The 12,782-nt window shown below is 41.6% G+C and overlaps 1 protein-coding gene and 1 long non-coding RNA gene across 2 annotated transcripts in view; both read right to left on the bottom strand.

The window, feature by feature from the left end:
• Positions 1-8,460, bottom strand: part of ARSJ (arylsulfatase family member J) — an 84,482-nt gene extending 76,022 nt beyond the window's left edge. The window contains exon 1 of the mRNA XM_002688099.6: positions 7,687-8,460. Within this exon, the coding sequence (XP_002688145.2) occupies positions 7,687-8,087 (401 nt within the window). The 5' untranslated portion in view covers positions 8,088-8,460. The remainder of the gene's footprint in view (positions 1-7,686) is intronic.
• The window catches only part of LOC104972660 (uncharacterized), a 133,302-nt gene extending 122,870 nt beyond the window's left edge, over positions 1-10,432 (bottom strand). Inside the window, exon 1 of the long non-coding RNA XR_001500471.3 lies at positions 8,457-10,432. This is a non-coding gene — a long non-coding RNA (uncharacterized lncRNA). The remainder of the gene's footprint in view (positions 1-8,456) is intronic.
• Between the last annotated feature and the right edge of the window lie 2,350 nt (positions 10,433-12,782).

The raw sequence follows: 12,782 nt of genomic DNA, 5'->3' as shown, positions 1-12,782 counted from the left end.
TAAGGATGAAACAAAATGATCTGAACTTCAGCACCTGGATAAATTTACACCTTACAGGACAGCCATTCAGGAAACTCATCAGATTTACCTGAATAGGAATTCATTTCAAAGGGTGTCTTTTTAAAAAGACTCATTTATAAGTAGGGTCTTTGATCAGAAGGGTGTGCAAGATAGCTTACTTGACTCTGATTCTACTGCCAGGAAAATCCATATGGTAAAACAGGAAGAGACAGCTATTTGTTGAATGGTGTCATCTATTGAGCCATTCTTTTTGAAATGGATATGTGAGGTTTTTAAAGTCACGCAGGCCATTTGCTATTAACATTCATGTTCCAAAGCCAAAGTGTTCCTTCCAAACTTCTCCAACTACAAACATTTTTCTAAATGTTTACGTATTATTTAAATATTTATGAATGCAATAAGTGAACTCTTAGTAACTGGTATTTATTGTGTACTTTTAGGGTGTATAACACTATTTAAAACTAGGTCTTGGAGAAAAGAAATGGATGGAAGAAGCATGCATGATCCTTGATGTTTACAATCTAAGTGTGTGTGTGGGGGGTGGATATTGTGTGTATGTATCACATGTCTGTGAAATGGAACGATCAAGAAACCTTTGCTTTCTTGAATCTTTCTCCCAGGCTGGGTCCTGGGACTCTTTGCTTCAGGGCTGTAATGTTTGTACCTGGACACACCTCTCTTCAAGCTACAAAATATAAAGAAACAATATAGGACTAAAAATAACTGTGTGCCTGTGCCCCTGGGGCAAATTCTGCACAAAAAGATACAAAAAGACAACCCTCCCCCCGCCTACCAAAACTGCCATTTCTGAAGAGCCAGGAGCAAAAACAGGGTACTGTGCATGCACCCTGCACTCAATACCACAAAGGGGTGGGCAAACCATCTAAGCCACTCCTCCAGTCTGACCCCCCTGGACACACCCCTACCTTCAATCCATATAAGGAATAAGCCTGCCCCCTCTCCTTGGGGGAGGAGCAATGGATCTTGTTACTTATTTTGCTCCGTCCTGCAGCCAGCACAGGAGCCCCAGTAAAGCCTTGCCTGAATTTCTTATCTGGCCTTTAGTCAATTTCTATTGACTGGAGAAGGCCAAGACTCTGGTTGATATCAAAAGAGTTCAATTACTCTTTCAAGGTTTTCATTACTGGGGTAATTGTTAGCTGACAATTTCATATCTGAAACCAATAGTTTCTAAACTACTGGAAGACACATTCTCTTGCTGCTACAGCCCACTGCAAAAAGCCAACACAGATCTTGTCTTTCTGGACAAAACCCCCAGATCTGACTGTGTGCCTGACTGTACAGTGTGGCTGCAGTAGCTGGCTATGGATAGGGAGGAGGCCCCGCTCAGTCAATCTCTAGAAAGAAGCTGTAATTACAACTTGACACATATTTCCTAAGAGATCATCTGGAAAAATTCTCACCATGCTTTTCAGCTCCTTTTATTTCAATCTTCACAAGAACTGCAGTCTTTCTCCAATCTTTACAATGTATCTTTCACTCAGAGTCTAATCTCTCTCTCTATATATCACTGTATATTCTCTGCTCTGATTAAATCCTTCTCCCCTCTTAACTCCTTCTTTCCAAAGAGCCTTCTGTTACTAAAAATCTGTCATCAGCAAAATCCTCTATGACCTCATCTGTTTCCTGGACATTCCTTCCATCTTGTTGCTCTGGCTGACTGCTGGTTATCCTCTCAACTTAAGATGATTCTTCTACCCACAGGCCAATTATCAAGCATTCCGAAGAAGGGATTGGGTATTTTCCTAGTGGCACTTCTACATGGTTTGGCTCCTATTTCTTTTTAAAGGCTCAACTTTTTTGAAAAGTCAGGCAACAGATCAGAGGCTCATTATCTTTCCTATTATGGGCTTCCCCGATGGCTCAGTGGTAAAGAATCTGCCAGCCAATGCAGGAGATGTGGGTTTGATCCCCCTGGAGAAGGAAATGGCGACCCACTGCAGTATTCTTGCCTGGAGGATTCCATGGACAGAGGATTCCGAGGAGCTACAGTCCATGGGGTCACAAAGAGCCAGATACAACTTAAGAGAACTAAACAACAACAATCTTTCCTATTAGAGTCCTCCAATTCCAGGCCCTGCCCTCTCTCTGCTTCCAGTCAGATTCCAGCAACTAGCTTACTGTGCTCTTTAATACAATTTCTCCCATTGTTCTTAATGGTTCAAATATCCACCCAAGTGATCCATCAACTCCATGTCTGTCTCACACCTTGCCTTCACTTCTAAAGCTTTATCCTCCATCTCACGATTCTCCTATCATTTCTAAAAACTGCACTACTTATAAAATTTTGCTTCAGCATGCATTTCTTCAACCATCATTATCTACCTTTCCAGTTTTCCAAGTTGACTGTAGTGTCCTCACTTCAACCCTAGACAGACAATCCATTGACCCTGGCACTTTTTAAAAGAATATAAACTGCTTATAGTCTTCCTCTTTCCTTTGCCAAGTTTAGAGTCTAAAGACCTACTCTATTCGCTTGGCAAAGCTCCAAATCTAGTGAAATCCACCTCTTCAACAGAGCTTCTTCTGCACTCACACACCTGAACATGGTGTAAGAAAAACAAGCGAGGACTGGTCTCTGTTTAAATTTATGGCCGCAGATCTCAAATGGGTTCTCGTCGTGGCCCCAGTATTTTTACAGCACTTCTCTACTTAATTCACTTTCTCACTCTCCTAGAATATTTTCTATCTGTCTTTCAACCTTAAGATTCTCATTCTCATCTAATGAACTCATTTATTATTTCACTTAGAAAGTAGAATAATCAGAAGAGAACTACCTCATATTCTCCAAAACCAAATCCTTCAACTTCTTTGAATCTGTACATCTATACCCTCCCTTCTTTCATATGAAAATGAATGAACTAGTAAAGAATAGCTTAGGCAATTTGGAAGAAGAGCAAGTAAAAGGACTTACATTACAAATATCAATATTTATTATAGAGCTACAATAGTTAAGGGAATGTAGGATTGGCAGAAGAATGGACAGCGTTAACGGTATAGATGCTTTTGAACTGTGGTGTTGGAGAAGACTCTTGAGAGTCCCTTGGACTGCAAGGACATCCAACCAGTCCATTCTGAAGGAGATCAGCCCTGGGATTTCCTTGGAAGGACTGATGCTAAAGCTGAAACTCCAGTACTTTGGCCACCTCATGCGAAGAGTTGACTCATTGGAAAAGTCTCTGATGCTGGGAGAGATTGGGGGCAGGAGGAGAAGGGGACAGAGGATGAGATGGCTGGATGCCATCACTGACTCGATGGACGTGAGTCTGAGTGAACTCCGGGAGTTGGTGATGGACAGGGAGGCCTGGTGTGCTGTGATTCATGGGGTCGCAAAGAGTCGGACACGACTGAGCGACTGAACTGAACTGAACTGAACGGTGTAGAATAGAGTCCAGAAACAGACCCAAACACATACCTTTTCTGGTTTATGAAAAAGATGACACTGTGGTAAAGTGGAGAAAGTATATTTCTAATAAATAGTGTGGATTAAGTGAGTTTACATATGTAAACAGTTGGTTTGAATCCTGATTTATACCACATTAGAAATTAATTCCAGATGAATTATAGATGGAAACAAAAAGAAGACTATAAAAATTTTTTAAAAGACCATTGTAATGATCTTGATTTAGTCAAAGATACCTTAAATAGGACATCAAGAAAAAGATTATAAATAAGCCTATAATAAATTTAAAACCCTCTGTTCATCAAAAAACATTAAGAAAGTGAAAAAAACAAGTCACAGAATGGGAGAGGTCATTTGCAATTCAAATATCTGACAAAGGAATAGAATATAAAAATAACTACCACAAATCAATAAGGAAAAGCAATCACCTAATGAAAACTCAGGCAAAAAATCAGATACAAGTAAATATCCAGTCCATAAAAATATGAAATATGCTCAATTTCTTCAGTCACCAGGGAAATACAAACCAAACCATAATGGTATACCAGTGCATAATAACCAAAATGACTAAAATGAAAGAGATACCAACCAGTGTTAGCAATAATGTGAAGCAAACTTTCCATCGCTAATGAGAATATATGGTGGCTGAGCCACTTTAGGTAAGTGCTAGGAAGTATCTACAAAAACTGTGTGTGTGTGTATATATATGTGTGTGTATATATATATATATATTCCAATTATCCAGTAATCCTGCTTTTTGATAGATACCCTAGACACATACAAATATATTCACCAAAAATATATGCAAGTATGTTTATGGCAGCACTATTAATAATGGCCCAACACCAAAAAAACCCACATGTCATTCAACAGAATGGAAGAATAAATATAGTATATTTATATAAAAGAACACTATTCACTGATGAGAATAAGTGGATTATAACTCCAGCTGACAATATGGGTGAATTTTACAACAAAATGTTAATAGAAAGAAGCCAGACATTAAAAAATACCTTTTCTACCATTCTATTTATCTGAAGTTCAAAAACAGGCAAAATAAAGTGTTAGAAGCTGGGTCGTGATTACCCTTGGCGAGTTGCAGGGGTTTTTTTTGTTTTTTTTTTTTAAATTTATCAAATCAAATATCATATTACAAATACACATTATTTGGTTTATCTTTACATTTGTTAAATGATCATCATGGTATTTCAAGTGGGAAAAAATGAATAACAAAATAGTCAGAACAAAAAAGTATTGCCAAAGATATATATTCAGCTCAGATTGCCAGTTTTTCCAACTCTAAAGTCTGCATAAAACACATCTAAATTTTGCAAAATTTATAATTCTTCTGAGGCCTTCATTATATTCTCTTTAAGAAGAAATGATGTCATTGCTATATGTCTTTATTTGAAAAACTATTTTTTTTTAAAGGTGGGAAAATTACTTTGAAATAAATCAAATGTAGGCAGCTGCTTTCTCAATCAACCTTTCTATCTCCAGTCTAACTTTGAACACTTACAGTGTTGTTTCTCAAAGCCCAGTACACAGAATGTCTGCATTACTCTCTCTCCTGGAATCGACTGCCACATCTACTCAAAGTAGGGATAACAGTAACAACCACCTCATAGAACTGTTGGAAAGATTCAATGAGATAAAAATGCTTTATCTCGGAACACAGGAACTGCTCAGTAGATGCCAGTGTTTAATATTAACACTCAGTTTATATTAGGATCATTATTAGAATAACTGGATACGTTTGTTAAATTACTATTAATTTCTGGGCTCAACCCCAGACCACTGAAGCTGGAAGACTATACTTCAGCTACTAGCAGTTGGGCTGATTCTTTTTGCACAAACTTGAGAGTCACGGTCCAGAGCTTAGGGCTTACTTCTTTGCTCCTCACAGTTCCAATATGGCATCTGTACACAGTGAATGCTTATTGACAGGCTGGCTTATGTTCAATATTGCCAGACTGATAGGATGTAAATTGTTAAAGAAATTGGAATTTATCATAGCTATGTACAGTATAAGGGAATAGATTTTTACATTTTGACTCCAGCAAAATATAAAGGCAGGATTGTTTTGTTAATAGTATCAAAAGTAGCTCCAGCTTCAATCACTTCAACTCTTCCTTCATAAATGTGACAGTCTTTGAATTTTATCATATTCCACATAACCTGTTCTTTCCCTTAATGTAATTCGTTAATTTAGGTTTTCTATTAACTTTAGAGGATCCAGAAATAATAGAAAAGTACCCATGTAGAGGACAAATGATCATATTTTCTGGGCTTGCATTATGAATATTAGACCCAGAACCAGGCTTCTATAACCACTTTCTTTCTTACATCTGTGTTCATTTAAGGAAGGTTCCAGCAATTTGTCTAAAAGGAGAACTGAAAGTGTAAACGTCTTCAACTGTTTAATTCAAACAGAAATTTAAGTCAAATCACAGTAATTATTTGAACTTTTTTTCTATAAAACAGTTACACAACTTGTTACACTGAACAGAAAAATTTAACAAGGAGAATCAATCTTTTCCTGAGGTGTTTGCATTGAAAAGACAGGAAAGTCAACCTTTGACAACAAAGAAAAATGAGAATTTATTTCCACCTTGACTTCTGCTTCCTGTCATTAATTAAACATCAAGATTGAAAGATAAAAACCTAGATATTTTATCAGTGCAAGATAATGCTTTAGGAACTAGATGTTTTTTGATGAAAAAAAAAAGTCTTAAATGTTCTATTGTGAAAGATAAATTAATACCATTTAGGTATATGTTTTTCAATTACTCTTAGCTATCTGAATAAATCCAAATTCTATAAATGTAGTTGAAGAGTTTCAGTGAAGCATTTACGACAAATTTATTTCAAATACCAAATATAAGGATGTTTGGGATTAGATATAAAGAACTTGACCCTCAGGCCATCAAATGGACTTGTTATTTTCTAGCCAACAGTCTGCTACTTTATAAATACCAAATGCCCCTGACTTTCTGATGCCACAGTTAACCTTTAGAATGACTCTTAAGTACAGTGAGTCTTCTTTACTCTCACTCTCAAGACAGGAAATGATTGGATTTTTTTTTTTTTTTTTTCTGGCAGTGATGCTAACTTCTGACAGTTTGCTAAGCAGTGGAAATCGGGTAGTAAGCAAAAGTCTCTGCAAGACAGAGATTCCTACAAAATAGTCTTTATTTTTCCAATGGATACTGGCTACTCTTACAGGAACCAATTCCAAGAACAACTTCACTGAAGCAAGTCTACCCTGAAACTGAAATCACAAGACTCATTCACTGAAACCTCTAAGGCTTTTCTTCTACCTCTGTCCACTAGCTAAACCTCTGGGTCTCCTAGTTTATCTCCATTCCACAGGCTGAATTTGGACCAGCAAACTAGTTATAGTAACCTATATTCGGATAGGATAGAGTAAAAATATGAATGAGTGAACGCCCTGAGTAGGAGATTTAGCTATTTAGCAAAGTAACAATAATATTAAAAACACTTTCTTAAGCATCCAAATAATCTTATCTTTCTTAGAGTTAATCAGAAAATCCCCAGACATGTGAGGTACAGTGGAAGACTTCGGATGAATTTTAACTCATACTGAGCATTTTCCACTGTATTTTCTCCCCTTTTTGAGAACTGTCTTGGTGATTACATATTGCCTTCCCCAATGATCTTGTAAGAGAAAATTACCTATCAAAGACCCAGAGTCCCATGTACACTGACCAGATTTTACACTGCCTTCCATAAGTTTCTTTGCCCTTCTTCTCTCTGTGCTTACCTGTGGCTTTGATTATTCAATCCTAGATTTACAAATAAACCAAGAGTCCAGAAAAATTTTGGTCTATTTCTCTTACCAGTGACGGTGACTAGGAATTCTGACACCGGAAACAAAATCTAAGAGAGCTCAAAAGCCAAAATCCATTTAGAAAGGAACACTTCTGGAGATCTCTGGTTGGTAGATGGGAGTTTATAAGTTCTGATCTCATTTTAAAACTCTGAACGCACTTCACAGCGGGCTGAGAGTAAGGAAAATGAGACTAATCTAGCGAGGAGACTTTCAAGATCATCAACAGGACATCCATTTTAATACCCACCACAGCTAAATGCATTAAATCCATCCATTCATTCACTCATTCATTCATTTAGTTTCCCATATTTACTGCAACTCCATTAAGTTAGGAGCTGCATCTTAATTAAATGCTTAAGATATCTGCAAAGAATAAAGTAACACTTACTTTCCAGTAATAAACTGACTCCTGGACGGTGTGCAAATAGGCTGGACATAGTAGTTCTCCAGTTTAACTCCTTCGGCAGCAAGCTTGTCAAGGGTGGGAGTCTTTATCTCTGATCCATGGTAACCCACATCTCTAAATCCCTGATCATCCGCTAGGATGAAAATGAGATGGGGCTGGGACAGGGCAGTTACGCTGGGCTCCAGTCTCTCTCCAGTTTGAGCTCGCAAAGCCCCTTCTTCCTCCTCCTCCAAGCCCTGGCCCCAGGATAGGTAACCATAAGTGAGGAGGCTGAGAACCCAGAAGCCTGCCAGCGCCCCCATGGCTAGCATCTTTCTGGGCCAGACCCAGGTCTGTGGAGAAGGTGGCGGAGGCAGAGGCCCCGCGCAGCCCCTGGGGGCCATTCACTCTGGTCCCAGCTGAGACTCCAAAGCAGAGCAACGCACCCCGCGCCGCCGCTGGCGCACACATGCACGCAGGAGGAACAGACTCAACAGGCGGTGGAGGGGCTCCACCTGGAAAGAAGTCCTGTTCTCCTCTCAGCTGTCCCCACGTCCAACAACTTTAATCTTCTAGAAGTGGTGGCTTAAGGGACGGGACGTGTGAGAAAACAAGGAGTCGCTTTTCTCCATCAAATTGCACTTTCCCCCCCTCCTCGCTCCCCAAAGTAGCTTCCACACAAAAAGTCAAAGCCTCCACACAAAAAGTCAAAGCCTCCACCCAAAAGTTCCCAAGAGGAAAACAAAAAAATCAAGTAAGGAACTGAAAATCACCTTGGGCAGGAACTACTCGTGGCCGGAACTTTTCGCCCTCGAGGATGAGGAGGTGAGGAGGGTCTTGCGGAGTTGGGAGGCGCGCGCACTGAAGGATGTGGGATCGACCGTCGGTCTAGAAGTCCCCTCAGCTGGAAAGTACTGGGAAGCTGAACCGCCGATAAAAAGCACTAGCCAAGGCAGATAAAGAGCTGCAGGCAGTGAACCGGAGTCCTGATCACTTTCTCCACTCTTTCAGGGCTCTGTTTCTCTTTCCTCTCCCAGGCGTTTGCCAATCTCTCCGACACTCTCCAGGCGGCCAAATCAGTAAAAAACACCCCGCTTAACCGATCTCCCTCCACCGTTGACCACCCCTTCGTTGTAGGAACTTCTCCTCGCCCCTGGAGCCCTCGGGGCGCAAATCGGTCCCTGACCCCGCGCCTGCTCCGCGCCAAGCACGCTTGGTCTCCGCGGGGTTGGAGCACCCGCGGAAGCGCTGCAAGCTGCGTGCGTTTTGTCAGCTAACCAGCTTAGTTTTGGCACTCGGAGTTCTTTGCTGCCTCCACCCTCTTTTCTCTCCAGTGAATCACAGAACCGTACTTTCTGCTTCAGCTCCCCCAGGAAGAGGGGGAGGGGTAAAGTCGGTTTAGAGGTTCGATCTTGCCTTTTTTCCCTTCCGGGAGGAGGATGGAAGAGGTAGGGGAGGCTTTGCCAGAGAGACAGTGCTGCTCGCTGCTTGAGCCCTGCGGGATCGCGGGCTACAGCTTCCCTGGGTCTCCAGGAGGACTGCCTTCCGTCCTTCCGAGAGGGGAAGACGGCTGCGGGAATGGGGAAGAGGGAAGCGGGCGCTTTTCCTCCAGGGTCTGCAGATCAACATCCCGCTCACCCATCCCGAATGCTGCGCCTGCAAACTTTTTCTAGCTTCTGGAGGGAGAGAGAAAGGAAGCGCAGGAGAAACAACAGAGTGCGCAGACACACTCTCTTTTCTGATTTTCCTTTACTAGCCTCCCCCTCCCCCAATTTTTCCTACTTTTATCCCCGCCTCTTTTTTTTTTTTTTTCCAAACAGTCGCGACTACAAGTTGAATTTCCTTTGGCTATTGCTGGCTTCCTGATTTTTGGCTATTGCTGACTTCCTGATTAGCGTCTCTCTACGTGAAGACACTGAAATCGCCTTCTTCCATCTCCCCAAACTTACCCACAGCTATCTCCAGCCAAGAACACGGAGAGGAAGAAGAGTTGCACGTTTCACCCCCAGGAACCACGAGGCCGGTCTGCACTCCTGCAGTAAAGAAACCACCATTTCCCATCTAGAAATTCGGGCAACTCTGCCCCCCTCCCCCCTTTTTTTAAACTGTGGAGTAAAACAAAAGCTTGTCTTGATTGTGAAGATACGCCTGCTTTTACTAGAGTAGTGTTTTTAAAACCCTGCTCCAAGACAGGAAGGGGGTTTATAGTATCTGATGGGGAGGCAATCAAGGCCAGGAGCCACTGAGACATACTTTCCCCCTCCCCAAAGTTATTCAGCAGCTATTTATTGGGCACCTACTATGTGCTGGCACATAAAATGTCAGATTCTCTTTGTTGCCTAGATATAAATCTAAGTTTTACTTAGCTATTTATTTTTGTGTATTTACTTATTTATTTTATTGAAGTATAATTGGTTTACAGTATCATATTCCACCATGTTGCTGAAGTTCCTGTTAAGTTTCTAGGCGAAATGTGTAAAATGGAAACTTAACACCTTTGAAACTTTCTATGTGCTCCATGCAGGTAATTTTGCTAACACGTGTAGTCTTCCATTAGGCTGTTCTCTTCTCTGAGGCCATTCTGGTTAGTCTGTGGAGACATGGGCAGTTTTAGAAGACTGCTTGGGAATGTGATCTTAGCAGGTCTGTGAGTTAAATCACCAAATATGTAATGAGAGAACTGAGTATTGGGAGACTGAAAGCACTGTGAGGTAATGCTCCCAGCTCTGTGGCCTAATCAGGTGCTTCAGTAGAAAAGAGGCAAATGAACATTCAGATCAATCCACTACTTTTAGTTGGGGAGAGTCAGTGATATAACACAAGAAGTGTCTGTGTTGCTACTGCAAGAGGGAGGGCTATTTTCAGTTCAGATTTCAAGCAAGAATAAAAAAATAAATGTTCAGTTCAGTTCAGTCGCTCAGTCGTGTCTGACTCTTTGCGACCCCATGAACTGCAGCACGCCAGGCCTCCCTGTCCATCACCAACTCCTGGAGCCTACCCAAACTTATATCCATTGAGTTGGTGATACTATCCAGCCATCTCATCCTCTGTCGTCCCCTTCTCCTCCTGTCCACAATCTTTCCCAGCATCAGGGTCTTTTCAAATGAGTCAGCTCTTCGCATCAGGTGGCCAAAGTATTGGAGTTTCAGCTTCAACATCAGTCCTTCCATGAATACCCAGGACTATCTCCTTTAGGATGGACTGGTTGGATCTCCTTGCAGTCCAAGGGACTCTCAAGAGTCTTCTCCAACACCACAGTTCAAAAGCATCAATTCTTTGGCGCTCAGCTTTCTTTATCGTCCAACTCTCACATCCATACGTGACCACTAGAAAAACCATAGCTTGGACTAGACAGACCTTTAACCAAATACCATGTACTAACCGTAGTACTCTGTGTACTGATAAACACACACTCACACACACACATGCTCTAAATATTTATATAGTGTTTTACACTCTTTACCTCCTCTCCTTCTCCACCAGCCTTATAAGGAATTTACCCATTCAACAAATATTTGAGGAGTTGGGCCAGTGCTATAGGCTGGAAACAATGGTAAACTATGTCTGGCATAGCTTTTGTTCTGAAAAGTGTTGGTCAGTCATGTCTGACTCTTTGCAGCCCCATGGACTGTAGCACACCAGGCTCCTCTGTCTGTGGAATTCTCTAGTCAAGAATACTGGAGTGGGTAACCATTCACTTCTCCAGGGATATTCCCAACCCAGGGATCAAACCCAGGTCTTCTGCATTTACAGGCAGATTCTTTACCATCTGAGTCACCAGGGAAGCCCCACTTAAAAGTGTTAGTCACTCCTATCTGACTCTTTGCAACCCCTTGGACTGAACTGCAGCCCGCCAGGCCTCTGCTCTCAGTTCATTTCAGTTCAGTTTCTCAGTCGTGTCCAGCTCTTTGTGACCCCAAGAATCGCAGCACACCAGGTCTCCCTATCCACCACCAACTCCCGGAGTTCACTCAGACTCACGTCCATCGAGTCGGTGATGCCATCCAGCCATCTCATCCTCTGTTGTCCCCTTCTCCTCCTGCTCCCAATCCCTCCCAGCATCAGGGTCTTTTCCAATGAGTCAACTCTTCACATGAGGTGGCCAAAGTACTGGAGTTTCAGCTTTAGCATCATTCCTTCCAAAGAAATCCCAGGGCTGATCTCCTTCAGAATGGACTGGTTGGATCTCCTTGCAGTCCAAGGGACTCTCAAGAGTCTTCTCCAACACCACAGTTCAAAAGCATCAATTCTTCGGCACTCAGCCTTCTTCACAGTCCAGCTCTCACATCCATGCATGACCACAGGAAAAACCATAGCCTTGACTAGACGAACCTTTGTTGGCAAAGTAATGTCTGTGCTTTTGAACATGCTATCTAGGTTGGTCATAACTTTCCTTCCACGGAGTAAGCGTCTTTTAATTTCATGGCTGCAGTCACCATCTGCACTGATTTTGGAGCCCCCGAAAAATAAAGTCTGACACTGTTTCCACTGTTTCCCCATCTATTTCCCATGAAGTGATGGGCCCAGATGCCATGATCTTCGTTTTCTGAATGTTGAGTTTTAAGCCAACTTTTTCACTCTCCACTTTCACTTTCATCAAGAGGCTTTTGAGTTCCTCTTCACTTTCTGTCATAGGGGTGGTGGCCTCAGCTCTAGTGGAACTTAAATTGTGGTGGGGAAGAAATATACTGATAAACTAATCATCACCAAACTCTAATACCTATTATTCTGTGGTGTTCTGTATAACTATTCAGATAAGTATTCAAAAGTGAAGAAACAATTCAAAGAAATTTTAAAAGAAAGAAAGGTGTCTTAGACTGGGTGTGGTGGTGAGTGGGGTGGTACAAGAAATGACCTTCAAATCGAAGGTGATGTTATTTTGCTTGTTATCCCCTTTATGCAGGAAATTTAGACTTAGAAATCTGTATGACTTCAAGACCCATGTTTTTCAAAAGATATTCTTCCCATAAGTGGTTTTAAGATGTTTTCCAGCCACACAGGACAGAACACAGCTGCTAGAGCTGGAGAATTCCAATTCCCACACAAGGCATGCAGACAATCCACACGTAGGACGGAAAGGCAGAACTCAGCCCTAAAAA

The sequence above is a fragment of the Bos taurus genome, chromosome 6 (genome assembly GCF_002263795.3).
Source record: "Bos taurus isolate L1 Dominette 01449 registration number 42190680 breed Hereford chromosome 6, ARS-UCD2.0, whole genome shotgun sequence".
NCBI classification, from domain to species: domain Eukaryota; kingdom Metazoa; phylum Chordata; class Mammalia; order Artiodactyla; family Bovidae; genus Bos; species Bos taurus.
This window is presented reverse-complemented; position numbering and strand designations above follow the sequence as displayed.